Raw genomic sequence first — 22,844 nt, forward strand, 5'->3', positions numbered from 1 at the left:
GGAGCTGGAAGTCCGAAGTCCAATCCGCCAGGCACCGAGGCTTGAAGAATACTTAAAATCCTGCAAAGTGGATCCGTCTTCTGACCTCGGCACAGGTTTCCATCTGGATGGATTCTCAAATCCCTAGTGTCAGGCTGCAGCAGGTGGACTGGGTTAGGGCCCCTAAGCCCTCCCATGCCCAAACCGCCCCCACCCCATCCCGGCTCGGTCCACTCTACCCTGCCCCGCCCCCACTGGCTCCGCCCCTCGTCCTTGTCCCGCCCCCGTCTCGGCCACGCCCCCGCCGGAAGCACTCGCGCGCCCCGGGGCCAGCGGCGCACCGGGGTCCAGCGCTTGGGGCTGCACTGGTTCAGAGTCCCGCGGTCCCTGGCGGTTCTCCGCATGGATCCCGCAGAGCGCGCGCAGGCGGCGCGAGCTCGGGTACCCAGGTGGGTGCGGAGGCCGCGCGCGCTGGGTGCTGGGCGCCCTCCTCGGACTGGGTCTGAGCCGGTCGATGCTGCGCGGGGCACGCTCTCTGGTCCACGGAGAGCGAGGGGAATGAGGGGGTGGAGGAGTGGAGGGGATGGAGGAGGGGAGGAAGGGAAGGTGAACCGAAGATGGACGGAGGGGCGAACCGAGGGGTGTCGGGTGTCGGAGCTTCTGGACCCCAACCGCATCCCGGCAGGCGCGGAAACTTGGTTCGAGGAAACAGGTTCTTTTTGTTTGTAGGATCGATCCGTATGGATTTGAAAGGCCCGAAGACTTTGATTATGCGGCTTATGAAGAATTCTTTTCCACGTACCTGGTGATACTCACTAAGAGGGCGATCAAATGGTCCAAACTTCTAAAGGGAAGCGGTGGTGTCCGAAAAAGCGTGACAGGTGAGAGGCCTGATGCTGGCTGGTATAGCAGCCATTCAGACAATCTGGACTTTCTCCCAACAGTCAGAACCCCTGTGGCGCGACCCCCAGCGCCCTGCAGTGGCCACTACCCTGCAGTAGTTAAAGTCCGTATGGCACGACTCCCCAGCAGTAGAACCCAGTACAGCGCAACGGGTGAGCATGATTCACCCGCCCCTCAGTAGCAGAATCCCTCTATAATGGGACTCAGCAGCTTCAGGATCCCCACCAGCTGGAACTCTTAAAGCCAGACCTACAAACACCATCACCACCCTGCGCACAAGCATACACAAACATTTCCATAAGAACTGGACCCCATTATAGTTGAACCCTACCACCCCCAAGCACGACTCCAGGGCCACCATGAGAGACCCCTGTCCAGGCACTGACTTGAGGGATGTGTATGTGCCACAGAGCAGACCGGACCGCTCCACACCTGGCTGTATTTTCTCTATGGTCACCACGCCCTCTTAACTGAAGATGGGCAAAGTCCATACTTCCTTGGAAGCGTCGAGAAGGCCTCTAGTTCTGAGGGGGTTTAGAGTAGCGCCTAGCTCTTAGAGATGGGTAGGGGTGGGGCACTCAGGGTGGGGCTCCGAGTCTGTCCTTTCCTAACAGGAGCTGCAGCTGGGGGCTGGGCACCAGATGGATTTCGTGCTTCCCAAATCAGACGGGCTGGGCTCCTGGTAGTCCAGTTCCGAGACAAACTTTCCTCTTTCTCTGAACAGGAACTACCATGCCTCTCCAAGCATTTTTCCTGTGCTTCCCGTACACCACATTTGATCGTCATTAGTTTTCTTGGTAGAATCAAAGGCCCCTCCCTGCTTACAGAGCCTTTTGCTTATTTCACTGTGGAATCCTGGGTGCAGGGAACATTGCTCTGTTGAGATGATAGAGACTTAATATTTGTTAAAGGAGTGTGTGAAGGTGTTTGCCAGGTGGCCAGGTAGACCCGAGCGTAGAGGACCCCGTTGTCTGCAATAACGTGTTCCTCCATCTTTCCCCTTTGCGGTTACTCTTCTCCGAGTTCGAGTGTGTTTTCAACAAACACTACTTTCTTGTCTTCTAAGGTTAGAAAGTCTTATTTACACTTAATACGTAATTCATGCCCATGGTGAACATTTTAGTGGTGCGGAAAGTTATGCAATGAAGCTGCCTCTCTCCCACCCCAGGCTCTAGTCTACCACAGAAGTGACCACTGGGGTACCCCCCCCCAGTGTACCCCCCCCAGGAGCATGTCCGTACAGGAAGTGACTCCTGTGGCTAGGAGGACAGTTAAGTCAGACTGATTGTGCCTGGAATAGGTAGGTCTGTGCAGGTCTCTTACACAATGCCAACATGAGTGCAGCCCTCAAAGCCCAGAGAGGCCTTGAACCTGTGACCCTCTGCAGGCCTCAGCCACTAGGCTTGGTTCGCAGTAGTCTAGTACTCATGTCAGCAGGTTTGCTTTGCTTTTGAACATTTTTCTCAACTCTCTGAAAGTTTAAGTTGCTGGGCTGGAGAGAGGGTTCAGAGGTTAAGAGGCACCGTGGGCTTCCTGCTCTTCCAGAGGACCTGAAGTCAGTTTCCAGCACCTGTGTGGGGCAGGTCACAGCCTCCAGTAACTCCAGCTTCTTGGGAAACCAATGGGTCTGGCCTTAGTGGGTACACATAGTCACATGTAAACACACACACACACACACACACACACGTCACATGCCTTTAATCCCACCACTTGTGTGGGTCTATGTGAGTTTGAGGAGAGCCTGGTCTACAGAGTGAGAACAGTCAGGGTTACATAGTGAGGGCCTATCTCTTTGCCTTTTTTTTTTTCTCTGACAGTGTCTCACTGTGCAGCCAGAGCTGGCATAGAATAGAACTCTCTATGTAGACCAGACTGAGTTCAATCTCACAGAGATCCACCTGCCTCCATCTTCTGAGTGCTGACTGAAATTAAGTATGCATATGACACCACGCCAGGCCTGGCTAGAAATAAATCTCCAAAAAAGAGAGTTTAATCTGTTTTAACCATCGTTTTAATATTCCTTTGGTTATGTAATATTCATTAGGCTGTAATTACGGTAACAGGTATAACTGGTGTAAACATACGTCTGGCTCCTGCCAGACCCTCGGCCTGAGGGATGGGGACTCAGGCAGGGTAGAGTTGTCCTGATGTCCTGGCAGGAAGCAAGGTGTGGGGGTGCTGGGAGTCCAGGGTTCCTGCTGGCAGTAAAGTGTTTCTAGGTAGGGACCTATAGTGCTGGCATTGTTCAATGGAGCATAAAACCGGAGCAGACAAGTTGTTCCAGAAATGGGAATTTCCTGACAGATATTCTGGGTTGACTGGACTGGAATCAGCAGGAGACTGGTCCCAGGAGAGCGATCACATGAACCATGATCTGGGAAGATGCCTCCATGTATGGGGGTGGGAGCCAGGGCCTCAAGGTTAGACACCCCACTGTGTGTGTGTGTGTGTGTGTGTGTGTGTGTGTACGTGTACGTGTGCATGTGCACGAGCCTGTCTGGGGACCGAACCCAGGGCCTTGCGCTTCCTAGGCAAGCGCTCTACCACCGAGCTAAATCCCCAACCCCTCCTTGTTTTTTTTTTTTTTTTTTTTTTTTTTCCGGAGCTGGGGACCGAACCCAGGGCCTTGTGCTTGCTAGGCAAGCGCTCTACCACTGAGCCAAATCCCCAACCCACCTCCTTGTTTTTTTGAGGCAGTGTCTTGCCCGCGTAATCCAGGCCAGCCTTTGGCTTGAGATCCTTGTGTCTCAGCTCCCGGATGCAGGCATTCTGTCTGTTCACCACCATGCGTAGCTTTCTGGGTTTGGCGGTGTTCTGCCTGTTTCTGCCTGTCGGAGTCAGTGGTGGACACAGGGTCACTTTTCCAAGTTCTGAATCTCACCAGAACTTTCTTGTTTGTTTGTTTGTTTGTTTGAGATATGATCTTTCTAGTCCTGACTGACCTAGAACTTGCTGTATAAACCAGGCTGGCCTCAAACTCACAGGCATCCATCTGCCTCTGCCTCCCTAGTGCTGGGATTAAAGGGGAACACCATGCCTTGGGGTTAGTAAAAAGGTTTCAACAGATTCTGAAGGAAACTCAAGGCAGCAGTAGGGCAGACAAGCTGCAGGTCTTACCAGCTGCCAGGAGACCAAAGAGAGGAAGAGTGTTACTGTTTCTGAGTTAGAAGGGGAGAAGCCAGAGTCTGCAGGCAACTGGATTGGGGTGGGGGTGGGGTTAAGGGACTGTCAGTACACATCCGATTAAGGACTAGCATGCCTTTCTTTCTCCTTATCACGTGGCACTTCCTCTCATCTGGCTTTAGGCTGGCCTCCTTGGCCTTGTCTGTGTGAGGCAAGCATCTTCTGTATCAAAAAGGAGTAACCAACCGTAAGGGACACCGATTGTGCCAGGGGACATCAAGGTGATGGTATTCTGTCTGTCCCAAAGAGGTTTCTGATTGAGGATTTCCCCTCTGCTGCACGGGAGAGATGTTTTAGGTCAAGGCCTATGCCCTTGGTGTCAGGAGACTGACATAGTGTCTCAGATGGTCCGCCTAAGCAGAAGCCGACACACAGGCTCTCTCTGCATCCGTGATCTCCCTGGCCAGCATCCCCTATCATCTGGAGGTCTCCAGTTACCTGCAAATCTTGTTATCTGAGACGTCCCGGATGACAGCTGTAATTCACTCTTCTGATGGAAGCCGGTATGGTGAATACTGTTTCTCTGTCCTATGCGAATCTCTACCTGGAGGCCCCAGGAACAGAGCAGTCGTTCTCTGTCGCAGGGGGGAGCCTGAACTCAGCCCTCTGTTCTGCCTTTCTCTGTTTAGCGTTCTTGGTACTGAGGACACCCAGTGGAGTCGTTTGCTTCTCTGTTCTCCAGTGGCTTAGTCACACACACCTGTGCATCGTAGAATCATAGTCCAAATGCCCCAGACCTGGTTTTCCTTGACTCGGTTGAGCAGACAGACGGAAGCTAGTTTTCTACAAGGTTCAGTGGCTGCCTCTGGGTGAACCCTGTCCTCAGAAGGAGGTCGGTTCTTCTGGGAGGGCAAGAAAGCTGTCTTCATTCCCCTTGGAGACACAAAGCAAGTTGAGATAAGATAAAGGTGTGCTGGAGACTGGCCTCTGGGCCAGCGGGAGTCCCAGCTTGGCCTCTGCAGCGCTGGGCTGAATAAGGAAACTGAGCTTGCTTGGGTGTGGGGCTAGGAAGCCATAGCCCACAGCAGGTATCGGTTCGGGAACTGGTTTGGGTCTGTTTTGCCTTTTGCTTAAACACAGCAACAGAAACCTTGTATTACTAAGTTATTTTTGAAGTTTGCAGTGGAACCCATTGTTTGGAGTGTTCGGGTTTGGGATTTTAGACAAACAGCCGAAAAGTTAAAATTCAAACCAGAGCGAGTGTGACTTTTCGCCCCAGTTCTTAGGAAGCAGAGACAGGAGGGTTGCTGTAAGTTTGAAAGCCAACCCCGTCTACAGAGAGATCCTGTTCTAGGCCTAGAAGTGGATTCCCGGAATCGGACGGGTGTGGGAGCCAGAAAAGACTCTGCAGGCATTTTCCGAAGCGGCTGTGCTGGTTTTTGCATTCCCACCACGCCTGAGGGCTCCAGTGGCTGCCGGTTTTACATCATTGGTGGTGGTCTCTGGGCAGATTATTCTTTCTGTGGATATTTTTCATACTCTTTTTCTGTACCTAGGGCTACATAGTGAGGTCCTAAAAAACACTGGAGAGGGGAGGTGGCTGGCAGTATGGGGGGGAGAGGGGTGGGGGAGGGGGTGGCTGGCAGCCTGGGGAGGGGAGTGGAGGAGGTGGCTGGCAGTCTGGGGAGGGGAGAGGGTGGTTGGCTGTATGGGGAGGGGAGGGAGGGGAGGGGGTGGCTGGCAGTCTGGGGAGGGGAAGGGAGGGGTGTGGCTGGCAGCCTGGGGAGGGGAAGGGAGGGGAGTGGCTGGCAGCCTGGGGAGGGGAGTGGAGGAGGTGGCTGGCAGTCTGGGGAGGGGAGAGGGTGGTTGGCTGTATGGGGAGGGGAGGGGAGGGAGGGGAGGGGGTGGCTGGCAGTCTGGGGAGGGGAAGGGAGGGGTGTGGCTGGCAGCCTGGGGAGGGGAGTGGAGGAGGTGGCTGGCAGTCTGGGGAGGGGAGAGGGTGGTTGGCTGTATGGGGAGGGGAGGGGAGGGAGGTGGCTGGCAGTCTGGGGAGGGGAAAGGAGGGGAGGGAGGTGGCTGGCAAGATGGCTCCACAGTTAGAATCTCTAGTGCTTACAAAGTTCAGTTCCTGGCACCTATGTCAGGCTGTTCAAAGTGCCAGGAGCCCCAGCACCCTGGTGGGTACCCCCCTACACACATGAAGAGTTACAGTCTCATCACTTCAGAAGTGTCTGAACCGCTCCTTGCCGGTCCTCCAGACCAGCTCTGAGTCGGCCTTTCCCAGGGTGCCATGGGCTGCTCGGCTGAGCTGCAACAGTTGAGTTTGGTTTCCATATGTGCCAGAGGCTCGGCTGGGGTTTTGTGGGCCCCAGTGGTTCATTCCCTTTGCTGCTGGGGTGGTTCTCAACCTCTCTTCTTCTCACAGGCGGGTGCGGGTGTGTGTGTGTGTGTGTGTGTGTGTGTGTGTGTGTGTGTGTGTGTGAACGCAGCTCTCAGGCTTTCTTTTTTTTTTTTTTTTTTTTTTGGTTCTTTTTTTTTCTGGAGCTGGGGACCGAACCCAGGGCCTTGCGCTTCCTAGGTAAGCGCTCTACCACTGAGCTAAATCCCCAGCCCGCTCTCAGGCTTTCTTAGTGGGATTGCTGGATTATAGTAAAGGCTTAACTGGTAAGACATTGCACTGTCTGGCCTGTGTAAGGCCCAGAAGCGGATTCCCAGAATCCAGGGGGAAGGGGAGAGGAGGCATAGGAGAACCTGCAAGCGTTTTCCAGAGCGGCTGTGCATTTTCACACTCCCGCCACTGAGGGCTGCAGAGTTTACATTGTTGGCGGTTTTTTGTTTTTTTTTTAAAGCCATTCTTTATTTGGACAGACTTAGCGCAGTGGATTTCCTTTGCCACTCTTGTCACAAAGCAGTTGGCCTTCTTTGTAAGAGCCTGTTTTTCTGCGTTGCTTTAAAAAAGACTTTAAAAGATGTGTGTATGTGTGTGTGTGTGTGTATGTGTGTGTATATATATATATATGAATGACTGAACCCAGATCCTCTGGAAAAGCACTAGCGCTCTTAAGGGAGGAGCCAGCCCTGCAGCCAGCTGCTTCTCTAATACGTCTTGTGTCCCGTGAATCTGCTTACCGTATCGCTTTCGTTACTGTGAGTTTATAGTCAGCATGGCGCGTGTCTGTAGGTCGGAGGACAACGTTGTGGAGTCGATTCTCTCCTTCCACCTTTACATGGGTTTGCTCGAATTCTGGGAGCCAAACGGTACGGAACTTTCAGTGCACACGCCTTTAACCTGCTGGCTCATTTTTCTAGCCCATATGAAGTTTTTATTTTTATGATTTGTCTGGGGAACATAACTGATGCCTCAGGTCGGTTGGTCGGTCTGTCTCTCTCTCTCTCTCTCTCTCTCTCTCTCTCGTAGAGCTGGGAATTGAACCTACAACCCCATGCATGGCAAGCAAATGCTGTACCGTTAAGTTTTATTCCGAGCCCAGTTACTGGGAGATCACATTAGGCACCACCTTTAAAAGGTGCAACCTCCCGGTAGCACTGTTCTGGGGACCATACCTTAGATAAAAGGGACCCGGAGACAGTTAACATCCAAATCATAGCACTCTGTAAAGTTAATTTCTTTTTAAAGTCATTTTTATTTTTTTTAAAAGCGTGTGGGTGTTTTTCCTGCATGTGTGTATGTACCATACGCATGCCTGGTGCCCAGGGTCGTCAGAAGAGGGCATCAATCCCCTGGGACTGGAGTTGTACATGGTTGTGAGCTGCCACATGGCTGGTGTGAATTGAACACAGGGTCCCCTGCAAGAGCAGCCAGCAAGTGCTGTTAACCACTGGTCCATGTCTCCAACCCAAAGTAATGTTTTTTTTAAGAATAATGTGTCAAGGTGTCAAAGGAAAACATCAGAGCTTTGACTCTTTACTTCAAAGAAGCAAATACTGAAGATGTTATTAAGACAGCAGCAGCCCTGGGCCAAGGGACAGCTGTGAAGATGAGACAGGGTGTGAAATCGAGGAGACACTTTGTGTGTGTCTCTTCTCTCCTTCCGGCTCAATCATGAGGACCGAACCTAAGTCATCAGACCTTTACCTACTTCCAACAAAAATATCCCTGTCAGATAGAGTGGTGATCAGAGGGAGAGAGAAACCGAGTCAGAGATAAAGATGCTGAAGTCGTGGTCCTCTGGGCATCTTAGGCCTCCTTCAGGCTTCTGGCCTTGTCTCGATGTGCTGCGTGGCTGTCAGACCTGCTTCATTCCTCCAGGCTGGGACCAGTGCCTGGTTGGTGTCAAGGTCCCTGAGAACCGTCTCCCTGAAGCCCTTGGCCCTTCCTCTCTACCTGAAGTCCCATGGGCGGCAGAGCCTCCACATCTCTGCCTACTTCCCAACTGAGACATTTTTAAGTTTTGCTTTTGTCTCTTTTTAACTTTTGGTTATGTCTCTTCTGGTTCCGAGCCTAGGATCCAGGGCCTTGTCCACACCAAGCACATTCTATTCTACTGGGCCATACGCCAGTCGGGCAAGTGTTCTTCCATCCTGCACTGGGTCTAACCAGCATGGTGGGCAGAGCGGCCATCTAGGGCCAAGAATCATCCTGGACAGAGTCCTTCAGTCCTCAGGGTTGAGGGTAGTAGCTTTCGGGGCTGGTGGCAGAGAGGATCCCGCAGCCCTAGGCTGTCCCCGCTCTGGGTACAGTGGGTCTTCAGTGAGGTAGAAGAGAGTGGTGGTTAGGATACGCACCAGTTGTGTTCCATTTCAGAAGCCTTGTGGACGCCTTCTATCTGGGCAGAGTTAGGAAGCATTCGTTTCTCCCTGAATTGGTTTAGGAAGAAAAGTGCTCAGGTGAAGAAGAAAGACGGACTTCGTCCTTATCCCCTCGGCTCTGAGCTCAACCCCCCTAGGCTCTGAGCTCAACCTCAGTCTTTCTGGGTTTCAGTGAAGCGTTATGTCCGGAAGGGAATCCCACTGGAGCACCGGGCCCGAGTGTGGATGGCTGTGAGTGGAGCCCAGGCCCAGATGGATCAGAACCCTGGATACTACCATCGACTGCTTGAGGGAGAGAGCAGTTCCAGACTGGAGGAAGCCATCAGGACAGGTGGGAGGCCTGCGTTCACAGCCCTGAGCCATGTAGCTCGGGCGGGGAGGGCGGAGCAGGGTCCTTCTGGCAAGAAACTCACCCTTGCTCAAGTCGTAGGCAATGACGGAGTCTGCCTTACTGAAGACGTGCCTACAAATGCTAAGTTTTGGGGGGAAGTCAAGACTAAAGTGTTCACAAAAAGGACAGCAGCAACCACTAGCTCGTGAGGAAACCAGCACTCTGAAAACTCTGGTCAACAATGCCCGTGTGGATATAGTGTGCCGGAGTTTTATAGTTACCTAGTGGAGAACAGAGGGTGAGTTTTGGGTCAGGTAGCCAGGGCCTGTGTGGTTTGAGGCAGTCTGTGGGGGTGTGGAACCCAGTGAGGTCCTCAGGAAGCCTTGTGTGTCTTACCTACAATTGACTATAGCTGTCTGTTTGGAAAATGATTTTAAAGGTTCTGTTCCGTGCCTCCTTAGGAAAAAAAAAAGCGTATTGTGGGAAAATATTCATATTGTAATTTACCTTCTGTTTCCCAAACCAAAACTGTCCTGTTAAACACTATTGTCCTCTTACATTCCAGCCCTGGTATATGTCCTTCTCCATCTATCTGTAGACCTGTGGGACATGCGTAAGTGCTATGGCATAGCCTTTTTTAAATCGCAGGCTTGTTTTTGAGACAGGATTTCGTTATGTAATCCTAGGGGGCTAGCCTCCAACTTGCTATGTAGACCAGGCTGGCCTCAGTTCACAGTCTCTACCTCCCGAGTGCAGGACTGAAGAGGTGCAAACCCTGGACCTGGCTCGTTTTGAGGTTTCATTTTATTGACTGCTTATGTGTTTGCGGGTACATATAGAGGACAGAGAGTCCAGGACGGCCGTGAGAATTGCTGTAACCTTCCGTTATGTGGGTACCAAGGATAGCTCTCAGGCCACCAGGCTTGGCCGCAAGTAACTTTCTTTTTTTCTTAGGAAGGTTTCCCAGACTGGGCTGGACCTCCATGTGTAACCATAAATGACCTGCCTGTACCCCCTGAGTGCTGGGATTACAGTGTACGCCACCATGCCTGGTGTTTGTTGTGTTAGAGAGCAAACCCAGGGCTTTCTACATTCGGTCAAGCACTGCCACCTGGAGAAGCCATATCCCCGGCTTCTGTTTTTTTTTTTTTTTCTTTTCTATTTTTTTCGGAGCTGGGGACCGAACCCAGGGCCTTGCGCTTGGTAGGCAAGCGCTCTACCACTGAGCTAAATCCCCAACCCAGAAAAGGCATCTTTTTTTTTTTTCTTTTCTTTTTTTTTTTTTTTCTTTTTTCTTTCCGGAGCTGGGGACCGAACCCAAGGCCTTGCGCTTGCTAGGCAAGTGCTCTACCACTGAGCTAAATCCCCAACCCCCCGGCTTCTGTTTTGAGTAACTGGATAAACCATCTTAGAGGACCCCATGGTGGACACTTTGGTACCGCACAGACAGGGCCACACGCTTCATCCACACTTCAGCTTCATTGCCTTAGAAGGACGATGTCACGGTCAAGGATGGATTCACCGTGTAGGATGAATGCTGCCTTGCCCTCTAGTCTGAGGTAGCAAGCCGCTGCTGTTCCCGTGACGGTTCCGCATCACCGAATGTTTATAGTTCCAGGGGAGATGTTTTGGGTCTGGGAGGTTATGGAAGGTGAAGGGCTATGGGAGCAGGAAGGGGCGGGGCCGGGCGGGGAAGCCTTGGTACAAAACCCGGCAGCATGAGTTTACTTAATTCTTGGTATTGGTTTATCTCTGAGGAGAATCTTGGCCCATTCTCCTTCCTATGTTCTGGGCGGTTTTTGTTTCAGTTCTCTTGAAGCTTTGGTGCGTGCTGTAGCCCAGGCTAGCCCCACTTTAGTGTTGACAGTTGCAGGGCAAGTCACCAAGCCTAGTGTTTTGTTGTTGGTTGTTGAGATGGAGTTTCATTATGTAGCCCTGGCTGGCCTTGAACACATAGAAATCTGACTACTTCTCTTTCTAGAGTACTGAGGTTAAGGATCAGAGGGGTGTGCTCCAGGCTAGCCCTAGTCTTATATATTTGATCTTTGGAATCTGGAAGCTTTCTTCCATGCTGACAGGGTGATTGGAAGTGTCCAGTGGAGAGACCGTAGCTCAAGGAAGCCATGCGCCATTCCCAATTCTGAAAGAACACTGGGCCCCCTCACTGCTCCCCTTCCTGCACAGCTGTCTCCCGTGCTGCCCAGGTGTGTGGTGCACTTGAGGTGGGGGCTTCTCTCGGGTGACTTGGGTGCAGCCAGGTGGTGCCATTCCAGAAACCCAACACAGACTCTGGCCACCTTGGCAGATGGAGAGAAGCTTTACGGTGCTGGTGAATTTCTGTGCAGACTTGAACCGGACATTCCCTGACAACGTGATGTTCCGGAAGACGGCAGATCCTTGTCTCCAGAAGACCCTGTACAACGTGCTGCTGGCGTATGGGCTGCACAACCAAGATGTGGGGTACTGCCAGGTGAGCCCTCAGAGCCTTAGAACTGGCATGTTTTAGGGGGACATTTGGCACCCCACAGGTCCAGAGCAATGATGTATTGCAGGTACACGCTTTGTTCTGAGTTCATGAGATCTAGGTAGGGATGCTCTCCTCACAGTAGGCTTGTCTCGTGTCCCTGCTGGAAAAGCAGAGGGCACCTGTTGGATGACTTTGACAAGGGTGGGAATTGGGAAGAGTGGGAGTGATGTTGAGTGAGCACAGGAGGAGGTCGGGGCCTGAGGTGCGTGCACTATGCAGGCTCCCGTGGGTGTGGAGGAGCATGGCAACGATGTCCTCTTGTGTTTCCGGACGACTGGAGTAATGGCTCCCACCTGCAGATTTTGGTCTTGTTTGGATCGCCAGTGGGGAGCAGTTTCCTGACGTCTGTGTCTGGGAGTATGCTGGGGCCAGTGAACTTGCAAACTGTGTGGCTCAGCCTAGACTGACTGGAAATGTGAGGCCCGGGTGTGGGTGGGTCTGCTCTCAGGGCCACCTCTGCTGCAGCTGTTAAGGACGACGCTTCCTACTTCCTGTCCAGACCTCACCCCGGAATCTGACATTCCTGGGAGTGTCATTACCAGGTTTGCCTTGCTTGTTGTCTGTGTCTAGGCATTTTGTAAGGGCGCACACCACCTAGGTGGAGGTCCCTATTCCAAAGGGAACTCGTTTTAGCCAGTGACATCTGCACAGACCTGTCACACTGAGGCAGAAGACTTCTGGCTTCGGGCACACAGTTCTGCCCGTAACATGGGGAGGTCAGAAAGTGTTTGCAGATGGCCTCGCAGTCTCTTTTGACGAGGATGGACTTCACGCAGGTGAAGCAGCACCGTCCCCATGCTGAGCTCATGATGTAGGAGTACAGAGCTGTCGTTGGTCTCTGCCCTGTCATGGCGCCTTGGTCCGTGCACTTTCCTTTCTCCCCTTCTCTTTTCTCAGTGCTGGACACAGAAGCAGGGGTCTTTCGCATGACCGAGAAGTTCTCTGACCCTGAGCTTCATTCAGCCTTTGTGGATGAGACATGCTTGTGTATGTGGTCGTGCGTGCGTACCTGCTTCTGCATGCAGAGACCAGAGGCTGACATCAAGTGTCTCGCCCCAGAGATAACCCCCCACCTCGTTTTAAAGACATCGGCCTCTGAGCTCCCTGAACCTGCTGCTTGCTAACCTAGCGGGGGTTGAGCCAGTAGGTACTGGAGCAATCTGCCCAGCTCCACCTTGCTGGTACTGAGCAATCAGCACCTCTCCCGGTGCCGGCTTCTGCCTGTGGGCACTGAGGATGCAAATGCAGTTGTGGGACAAACACTTGGCTAGGGCCATCGGCCCAGCCCCTGTGCATCCGACTTGTGCACTGAGTCTCATTCTGGGGGGCACTCTGGGCGGAGAACAGGCATGGCAGCTCTGTGCCTGGCGGTGGTGTTGCCTCTTGCTGATCCTTGTATCTTTGTGCAGACCGCGCACGTGGTGCCCGTTTGGTATTAATCTGAGCCTATCCTGGTGTCCTTGGAAAGCTGGCTTTCTCCCCTCCTTTCCCGAGGAATGCATGTCTATTTTAGAAAGTATAGGTGGACAAGAGGGAGGGACAGGGAGTTGTGCAAAGCCCTAGCCTCCCAGAAATGACAGGAAATCACACTCCTAGGTCCCCATAAGCCCCGAGGGCCACGGCCTCTCTGCCTAGCTTTGTGCCAGAACTTGGCACCCTGGCGGCATCTGCCCATCAGGGGAGAATCTTCTTGGCTGCCCTACTCCTCCAGACAGGACCACGATCTCCGCTGATTGTTACTGTTTGTCCTTTTGGGAGACTGAGGATCGAACATGCGGAGCACGTGCCTCCCCCCTTGAGCTATCCCATAATCCTTTTCTCACTGTTTTAAAAATTTGGAGTCCGAGTCCCAGGCTGGCCTTGAACTCATGGTCCTCTTACCTCCGCTTCTGAAAAAGCTGGGGGTGGGAGTTACAGGGCTATGTCACTTGGGCCTGGTTGATGTTTGCTGCTGCCACAGACATAGTCACTAACAGGTTGTGCCCCCCCCCCCCCCAAGGCCTTGGTGCTGGTCAGATGGCTCAGGTTGATCACTTAGGAGTCAGGCAGCATTCACTGACTGTGCCGCAGGCCAGCAGTAGGAGGAGAGTGTCTTGGGTTTCATATTCTGAGTGGCAGCCATGTTCGTCAGGCTGAATGCCCCCGTTTTGGCTGGCTGAACAGTGCAGACAACTAGCTTTGGGTGTCTACCAGGCTGGGCAAAGGTCGGTGTAGTGAATTACAGTTACGAAGTAGCAACGAAATCGTTTTATGGTCGGAGGTCAGCACGCCACGAGGAGCTGCATTAAAGGGTCACAGCGTTAGAAGGGGTGAGAACTGCTGAAACACTGCGCCCTGTTTGTGTAGGTCTCTGTGAGGTTTGTTTTCCTTTCTGATTTCAGGGGATGAACTTCATAGCTGGGTATCTGATCCTTATCACTAAGAATGAAGAGGAGTCTTTCTGGCTTTTGGATGCTCTTGTTGGAAGAATACTGCCTGGTAGGTTGGAAGTTCTCTTCACTCACCCTGCCCTGCTTCTCTGAAAAGGCCTGGCTGGCCAGGTCAGGATGGAGTGAAATGGTTGGGGTGTGACTCAGGGAGAGAGCACTTTCTGGCTTTTATTTAGGAAGGTTTGGGGTTAAATCCAACACTGGGAAGAGAAAAAGGGGGAAAAATGCAGTGAAAACTGTGGCCTTGTGGAGTGGAAGTTGAGGAGAATTGGGTCTCTCTGCTCGGAGTGTGCTCTTGCCTGTGTCCCGATGCTTCCTTCCTTCCCTGTGTAGCTGACTTGATCACACATGAGCCACACAGTCCAGACGCACTACTGAGCTTGTTAGAACTCAACACGGCGTGGCCGGGGAATTGCTGCTTTATAAATGGGAAGGCACAAACCTGTGTGCCCTCTCTTTTCATTAATAGAGAATGCTCACCAGTTGTAATAAAGCCAGTGTAGACCCTGGGCTGCAGCAAGGGTCCCTGGGCAGAGCCGGTGCTATCCTGAGGGAGTGACCTGGGACAGGATTTTCTTTCTGGCCAGTCCTATTCGTGGCCCCTCAGAAGGGTGTAGAACATGCGTGGGAGGTGTGGCTTCCAGCCTGGGCTGTTTCCCTGGTTCCTGTTAAACTTCAAACATAGCCTCAGTTCAGCCTAAGTTGTATGTTCCTATTGGTCAAGCCCATTTCCCAGGCTGGAGGTCTAGGGAGTTAGAGCACAGGGCTGCTGTTTGTTGTCTTTTCTGAGTCTGGGTTCTATACCATGACAGGACTGTGAGGTACCCACCTTGCTGAGACCTGTGGGGATGCTGGTGGACTGGGACCCACGAGACGGAAACAAGCTCACCTTGCTGCTGCCCTTAGTCTGTGAGGCTGGCTTTATGTCAGTTTGACAGCTAGAGTCATTTGGGGTAGTGGGAACCTCATCTGAGAAAATGCCCTGTAGGCAAGCGTGTGATGTTTTCTTCATTGATGGCACCGTCGTGGGTGGTGCCATCCCTGGGCTGGTGGTGCCTGGCTTTAGACTGATCACTCTGCTTTCCCTGTTACCTCTCACCCTGGAATGTTCCAGAAAGTGGGGCTCTTACGTAGGTTTGCAGGTCCTGGGTCAGCCTTGTCTCTGTGCTGCTGCTCCTCTGTCCATCCGTCACGATGACTGCCCAGATGGGAGTTTCATGCCATCCTGTGGAAGGACTCTAATGCCAGGCTGATGGCCTCTCTGGGGTGGAAAATCCCTGAGTCTGCCTAGAGAGCCCACCACCCCTGACTACAGATCTCCTCCTCATGGTTGCACCCTCCTATCTTTTTTTTTCCCCCAGAGCTGAGGACTGAACCCAGGGCCTTGCACTTGCTAGGCAAGTGTTCTACCACGGAGCTAAATTCCCAACCCCAAATCCCCAACCCCACCCTCCTGTCTCTTAATGAATGGATTCCTGCACACCCAGGAAAAGTTTGACCTGTTTTCCCCTGAAATGCAGGGAAATAGGTTGCTAACTGCTGGTCACAGAAACACCTCTGCCCAAGCCAGGCATAACCGTGATGCTAAGGGGTCCAGGTCTCTGCAGGCCACAGGTCCTGGTGCAGGAGGGCTGGAGTAGGAGGTCCTGGTGCAGGAGGGCTGGAGTAGGAGGTCCTGGTACAGGAAGGCTGGAGTAGGAGGTCCTAGTGCAGGAGGGCTGGAGTAGGAGGTCCTAGTGCAGGAGGGCTGGAGTAGGAGGTCCTGGTGCAGAAGGGCTGGAGTAGGAGGTCCTGGTGCAGAAGGGCTGGAGTAGGAGGTCCTGGTGCAGGAAGGCTGGAGTAGGAGGTCCTGGTACAGGAAGGCTGGAGTAGGAGGTCCTAGTGCAGGAGGGCTGGAGTAGGATGTCCTGGTGCAGAAGGGCTGGAGTAGGACCCTTGTCTGCTGGTCTCGGCTGAGTCTAAGCAGATACTCACCCCCTCGCCCTGCCCGGGATACACAGGCCTGTGATGATGTGTGAGTTAGACCCTGAAACAGGTAAGATAGACGATCATCCTGTGTCAGACTGTGAGACAGGCTGGGGAGATAGCCCCTCCCAGATCCCTTACGGTTCAGTCACCTTTGTGATCAAGGAGGCTCAGTGCACACACACCATGGCGGTCCAAGTAGGATTTGATTAGAAGCACACAGTGGACACTGTGGGTTGGGGCCCCTGTGGTGGTGTGTTGACGGCTATTCTTCCTCTCCCGTGTGCAGCCACTTAACGCTACTGCAGGGGTTCAGGACAAAATGAAGGAACACAGACCCTTTATCCCAAAAACCCGGTTGGTGGCAAATATCCCGGGAATCCTGTGTCTCTGCCCTTCAGCCTCAGATCTGGGCGCCTCAGGATATCCTTGAACTGAATCCTGGTAGGTAACCCCAGTCACAGCAAGGGAGAGGCACTGGTTTCCAAGGCTGGGCCTCTGGCCCTTGAGAGATCTACCTGTGAGGCCTGCTGCCACTTTCCTCCTCCTCCTCCTCTTTTTTTTTTTTTGAGAGGGTTTCTCTGTGTAGCCCTGGCTGTCCTGGAACTACAGCCTACACTAGGCTGGTCTTGGACTCACAGAACCCCAGCTGTCTCTGCCTCTTGAGTACTGGGATTAAAGGCTTCTCTTCCACACCGTCACTCAGTTTTGTTTTTTTTTTTTTTTTTTTTTTTTTGGTTCTTTTTTTCGGAGCTGGGGATTGAACCCAGGGCCTTGCGCTTCCTAGGCACATCACTCAGTTTTTTGTTTTCGTTTAGGCGGCTTGCAGAGATGGCAGCTGAGCTGGCCTCAACGGGTTTATAACAAAAGGTGAAGGCTCACTTATTCCAAGCAGAGTCTGTCTGCCAGCAAACATGGGCTCCTGCACCCTGGAGCCAACGATAGGTGCTTTATCTGTAGTCAGAGGCCGACAGGCAAAGGGTCTCAGAATGCATGCCACAGAGTGCACATCTTCTCTGTGGAGACCATGAAGGCTGAAAACTATCGAGATTAGAACTTGGAAATGGCTGCCCCGTCTTGGGGTTGAGCCTGGGTGTGCAGCTGTGAACCAAGGCATAGGCATCCTGGAACTCGGGCTGTGCCTGGCTCTGACCCAGCCTCTGCACACTGGTCAGACCTCATGTCCAAGGGTGGTACTGCAGTGGTACGGCTTCCACAGGAGACTGGGAGGAACGTGGAGGTATAGTGGGTTAATGCAGTCTTTTCCCTGGAGACTGTCTCAGGGCTGTGGAGTTCGGAGCATGAGTTTAACATCTCTATTTTTGGAAGCCGGTCTAAGCTTCCAAGCAGGGCCAAGGTCACAAAATGCTCCTCTGCAAATCTCCTCTGCCCAGCTCCTGTCCCTCTGCTGAGCTGATGATAGAGCTGGGGACCGCCCTGACTGTCCATGCACACACCTCTCCCAGCTAAGCAGGATGTGCACGGTTAGGAAGGAGAGCCAGGCGTGGAATTCTAGTGTGGAATCCTCGGGTTTAGGAGGTTAAGGCAACAGAGCTGCAGCATGTAGGTCATCCTGGGATCTCAGAACTGCCAGCACCCAGAAACACCCGAATAAGCAAACATAAGACAAGGAGAACAGACAGTGGAAAGGCTCCCTCCAAGGGGCAGACTCAAAGCAAGTGTGCAGGAGGACAACTCTTTTTTCCCTCCTTCCCTCCCTCCCTCCCTCCCTCCCTCCCTCCCTCCCTCCCTCCCTCCCTTCCTTCCTTCTTCCTCCATCCCTTCTCCCGCCCTCCCTTCCTCCTTCCTTTTGTTTGTTGTTGTTTTTGGGATAGGCTGCCTTGGAACTCCATGGCTTCACCCGGGTGTTGAATGTGTGCAGACTGCTCACTCTGTGGCACAGTGCCTGTCTAGCACTCACGTCATGCACTAGACACTGTTGGTGTATAATTAGTGTACCTCGGTTTTCTGTTTTATCACAGACTTAGTGATTTCTTTTGTAGTGTAAATCAAGCATTAAAATTTATAACATCACATTGCACCAACAACTTGAAAAACTTCAGTAGTCAGGTCAGTGAGATGGCCCGGTTGGTGGAGTCCTCGTCTCCTAGGCTATAACCACCATTTGATAACCAGGACTCACTTTGTTAAACAGAGGAAACCAAGACCACGAAGTTGCCCTCCGCTCTCTGCATGCATGGCCATCATGGCCCACATGCTCCCCTTTGCCCACTGAGTAAAATATTGTAATTTAAAGGAAAAAAAAAACTCAGTAAGGAACTCAAAACTATTTTGGTAAGACATGTGTTTTCAAACGAAATGGAGTTCGAAGCGCTCATGTGAATTTGATTTTTATTATAAGATGAAATTTACCACTCTAACACTTCCTGTTCTGCTCTCTCCTCACCCATTGTGTAGCTCAGGCTAGTCTCAGACTCACTATTAGCCAAGAACTACATCTCCTAAGTCTTGGGTTTCAGGTGTGTGCCATCCTACCTAGTTTTACCCAGCACTGGATCAAAGCAGTGAGCTGAATCCCAGTCCTGAGGCCCAACCTGAAACTCTGTCCCATTAACCCATAACTCCCATTCCTCATTATTCAATGGTGGCTGGGTGCAATGCCCTGCAATCTGAGGAAGTAGAATCACTCAAAACCCGTGTCTGGTCCCTTAGCTCCCTAGGCTGGCTGCCCTCACGGCTCCTCTGTGTTGGAGCTTATGTCAAAACTTCTTTTCACAGGTGATGAATCTTTGTGTGTATGTGTATCCAGGAGATGAAACCCAGGAACCTTGTACATGCTATGCAAATGCCCTGCCACTGAGCTCTTCCCTTAGCCTTAACTTGCATTTTGAAATGGGCTTAAGGCGTTATCTGGGCTGCCCTTGAACCCATTCTGTGGCTCAAGCAGCCATCAAACTTATCCTGCCTTAGCCTCCCAAGTAGCTGGGAGTGCAGGCCTCTGCCCCCAGGCCCTGCTGATTTGAGTCTCAGTTTCCCTTCTCCTGTCTGTGTGGCAGATTACTATAGCCCGGCAATGTTGGGGCTGAAGACTGATCAAGAGGTCCTGGCAGAGCTGGTGAGGATGAAGCTACCGGCGGTGGCAGCACTGATGGATGGCCATGGTGTGTTGTGGACTCTGCTGGTGTCCCGCTGGTTCATCTGCCTGTTTGTGGATATTCTCCCTGTGGAGGTGAGCACCTTGGTCAGCCCCAGGAGCCGAGTGGGCCACAGTGAAGTGATAGGGCATTTCTGTGTCTCTACAGACGGTGCTACGAATCTGGGACTGTTTGTTCAACGAAGGCTCCAAAATCATATTCCGGGTTGCTCTGACCTTAATTAAGCAACATCAGGAATTTATATTGGAAGCCAGCAGTGTTCCAGACATCTGTGACAAGTTCAAGCAGATCACCAAAGGGGACTTTGTGACAGAGTGTCACACGTTCATGCAGGTAAGTTCTGGGCTGCTTGGCTTGTGCAGGGGCTCTAGTTCTGTCTCCCCCAGCAGCTGCACCAAGTGTCCTGGTGCCTCTGCTGAGTCCTTCTCCTCATGAGGGGCAGCCTCTCTCCCTGAGCTGCAGTCTAGTGGCTGGTCCCCTACTTCCCTCCCACTCATCTGCAACCTGGGGGCTGCTGGCCAGCCAAAGTGGCTGCAAAGTCCCTCTGACTGAGGGAGTCTCTCTGAGGCCACCACTGCTCACCTGGAAAGACTGTTCACACTGATTGGAAATGTTTTGGTTCCCTGGAGTCTGGGGACAGGAGGCATGTCGGTGAGGCCTGCATGTCCTCAGCTGGCTCAAAGCCTAGCCACACAGGTTCTGTTGATCACAGAAGGCCATGGCCTTCCTACTGCCCTGATAAGACACAGTCAGCTGTGCTACCTACAAGTGTCAATCATGAAGCTAGGGGTGGCTGCTGTGTCCTGACCTGGTCCAGGCTGCGTAGACTGGCTCAGAAACCACTGAACATGAGGTGGGATGAGGCTGGCTAAGGCTGGTGAACTGAGGCCCTCAGAGCCCAGAGCTGAGTAATCTTGGCAGGACCTGGTACAAGGCTGAACCTGAGTGTTCAGTAGTTTTCTGCTTTAGTCAGGGATTTTGCGGTGTAGCCCCGGCTGGCCTGGATCTTCCTACATAGACCACAGTGGACTTTCGAACTGAGATCAGGCTGCTTCTGCCACCTGAATCCCGGGGTTAAAAGGGCACTATCACATCTAACATCTTAGAGCTGTAGCTTGAAGCCCCTTGTTGGCAAGAAGCACCATTGGAGGCTGGGCATGGTGCCTCATGCCTTTAATTCCACCATTCAGGAGTCTCAAAGGAAGGCTGCCATCGGGCACACACAAGAGCGTACTCTGCACACCTGGGCTGGTTCTGCTCGTGCAGGCCAGATGAGATGCACAGTTCCCTGAGCGGGTGAAGGGATAGGAACCCTGGGAAACGACCTCATAGCTGTGTCCCACTCTTCATATTGCTGAAGCCAAGCCAGGGGATTCTGGGTTATGGACAGGGCTCTTCCCCAGGCTTCCCAGAACCACAAGTTTGAAGGCTGTAGAGTGTGTCCTCTCAGACACTCGAATCTGGATTGAGGCTACCCGAGGGACAGCATGGGGAGAACCCAAGGGTCCTTCCTCTGTATCTACACGGAGCCTGGCTAGGTACTGACTGTTATGGGACTGGGGCTCACTGACGGGCGTGTTCTGCTGACCCTGTGCCCTGAGTGATTTAAAATCGTGTTCCACAGGTCTTGCCATCTTTGCAGTCAAGTTGTTTGGTCTGGTGAAATGGCTCCTTTCCACCTGTCCTGGAAGGAGCACAGTCTGTCCTTCCACAGGCACTTACATGGTGCATCTTGGAGAATGTGGTTAGACGGCCTTCTCAGGAGTTGGAGTGACTCCTCTCCTGCCGGGTTCCGCCCTCCCAAGCCTGCTGCAAACGGCAGCAGTGTGGCCTCCAGTCAGATGCCAAGTCTGAGCAGACTCAGGCACACTTTCACCTGCTGAGCTCGGCCTAAAGATGTGCAGTCAGGGATGCCCAGGCCCTCTTAGGCAGAGAGCTGTCAGGTCTCCATCCCTCTGACCTTCTGTGGCACTGTCACCTGCGTCATGAGCTCAGTCCAGCCTGACAAGCAGGTCTTGGTTGGCTTGACCTCTGTATCCCAAGATTGTCAAAGTCAAAAGTGTTCTTGCTTGGACTTTGTAGAAACCCAGACCTAAGTGTATTCAGCACACGGCAGCCTCTGGGTAAGGCACCTCTCGTGTAGGACCCTGCTGCTACGTACCTAGAAGACTGACCCAAGCCCACGTCTTGGCAGGCTGGTTTGCCTGCCAGGCTCCGCCCTTCTTTTCTTCTTCTCGAGACAGGGTTTGTGTGGTCCTTGTGGTCCTAGAACACACTCTGGATGGACCACACTGGCCTCACACGCAAGAAATCTGCTTGCCTCTGCCTCCTGAGCCAGTGTTGGGATTAAAGATGTGAGCCACCCCTGCCCAGCTGCTCCTCATTTCTGAGAAAAGGCCTTGCCTTAGCTGGCCTGAACAACAGATCTGCCCCCTTCTCTCAGTGTGGGGCTGAGAGGCTTGTAACCCATGTCCACAGTGGGGCCTTTTAAGGGACAGCTAAAGTGAAAATGTGTTATGAGGGGTTGTTTGGGAAAACATTTTGTTTTTCTTCCAGAAAATATTTTCAGAACCAGGAAGCCTGTCCATGGCGACCATCACTAGGCTCCGGGAAAGTTGCCGAGCTGCGCTGCAGGCACAGAGCTGAGTGCACAGGCTCGTACCATCCGCTGCTGCAGTTCTCTTCCAGAGCACACACTTCCCCAGTTCCTCTCACGTTGTTCCTCTTGTAAATACTTGAAATCGCGACACTCAATGTGAACTTTTAAAAGAATGATTTAAAGTTAGTGTTCTACATTTTTTCCTACTTTTGGGGTCATAAACTGAATTATCTGGTCCATCCTGATGGCCTTAGTTGGGTCCCAGGACCCATAAGCGGAAGCAGAGAAGACTCTTCCAATGGTCATACTGAAACAGACACCCACACCGTCCTCCCATGATGCCTTCCTAGCCTGTACCCCTTGGGGATAAGTGGGACAGAGTAGCCCACTCCTGAGCATGGTCACTTGTGATGACCTCTGGCTTTCTCAGAATGGATATTACACGTTGGGCTGGTCAGGGCCCTGAACAGGCTCTTCAGCAGGCTGGCCGTCCAGACCCCACCCCAAGGTCCTACACAGCCAGTACAGCCTAACTAAATACCATCACTAATAGAGCCTGGATGTCAGGTCTTATCCAATGGCAGCTGCTATCAGCCCCCAGCGGGCTTCCGTTTATGGTGTCTCAAAGCCACCGCCCTATCCAGGAGTGGGTGGGCTCAAGAACTGCACCACACATTCCCATCCAGATGTTTCCCAAGGGAGTTTTTACCTTAAAGGTATAGCCGGGGATGGCTTTTTCCAGTTCGACCTGGTGTCACCTGCCAAGGAGAATGCTGGGGCCCCAGGGAGATGGACTTTAGTCACATGGTGAGATCTCATGTGGCCAGTCTGAGTGCAGAGATCCTTTACCCTAGGAACAAAGCTCCCTTCAGCTCAGTCCTTTCAAAGGGTTGATTTCACGGTGCTCCTGCTTGCAGCCAGACCAGGAAGGTAGAACCTGCAACCCCGCCAGTATCCCCAACCAAGCATTCCCAGAGACCAGGCTTTCCTCTCCCCAGACCTTGCCCTTCCTGCCAGTCTGGATTCTCTGCAGTCAGGCACATGATGCTGCTATAAGGCAGAGCTGTTCTGTCTCCTGCCCCTGGAGGAAGCTGGTCTACAA

The 22,844-nt window shown here is 52.6% G+C and overlaps 1 protein-coding gene across 4 annotated transcripts; it reads left to right on the top strand.

Moving 5' to 3' along the window:
- The first annotated feature begins 269 nt into the window (after positions 1–269).
- Positions 270–21,928, top strand: Grtp1 (growth hormone regulated TBC protein 1). Of its 4 annotated transcripts, NM_001170477.2 has the most exons (8): positions 305–428; positions 709–860; positions 8,948–9,106; positions 11,452–11,576; positions 14,015–14,111; positions 19,045–19,217; positions 19,291–19,476; positions 21,700–21,928. In NM_001170477.2, the coding sequence occupies exons 1-8, from the start codon at positions 382–384 to the stop codon at positions 21,787–21,789; spliced, it is 1,029 nt and encodes a 342-aa protein (NP_001163948.1). In that variant the 5' UTR covers positions 305–381; the 3' UTR covers positions 21,790–21,928. The 4 variants fall into 4 exon arrangements, with proteins under 4 accessions (XP_038950611.1, NP_001163948.1, NP_001026983.1 ...); NM_001031813.2 differs by lacking the exon at positions 8,948–9,106; XM_063275574.1 differs by lacking the exons at positions 305–428; positions 709–860; positions 8,948–9,106 and adding an exon at positions 10,814–11,310 and having other exon boundaries at positions 11,412–11,576.
- Positions 21,929–22,844: the final 916 nt, after the last annotated feature.

This window comes from Rattus norvegicus, chromosome 16 (assembly GCF_036323735.1).
Source record: "Rattus norvegicus strain BN/NHsdMcwi chromosome 16, GRCr8, whole genome shotgun sequence".
In the NCBI taxonomy this organism is placed as follows: Eukaryota; Metazoa; Chordata; class Mammalia; order Rodentia; family Muridae; genus Rattus; species Rattus norvegicus.

Coding starts and splice junctions, on each gene's coding strand:
- Grtp1 (NM_001170477.2), top strand. CDS start 382: ATGGATCCCGCAGAGCGCGCGCAGGCGGCGCGAGCTCGGGTACCCAG. Junction 429..708: donor GCGCGAGCTCGGGTACCCAG/GTGGGTGCGGAG, acceptor TTTTGTTTGTAG/GATCGATCCGTATGGATTTG. Junction 19,477..21,699: donor AGTGTCACACGTTCATGCAG/GTAAGTTCTGGG, acceptor TTTTTCTTCCAG/AAAATATTTTCAGAACCAGG.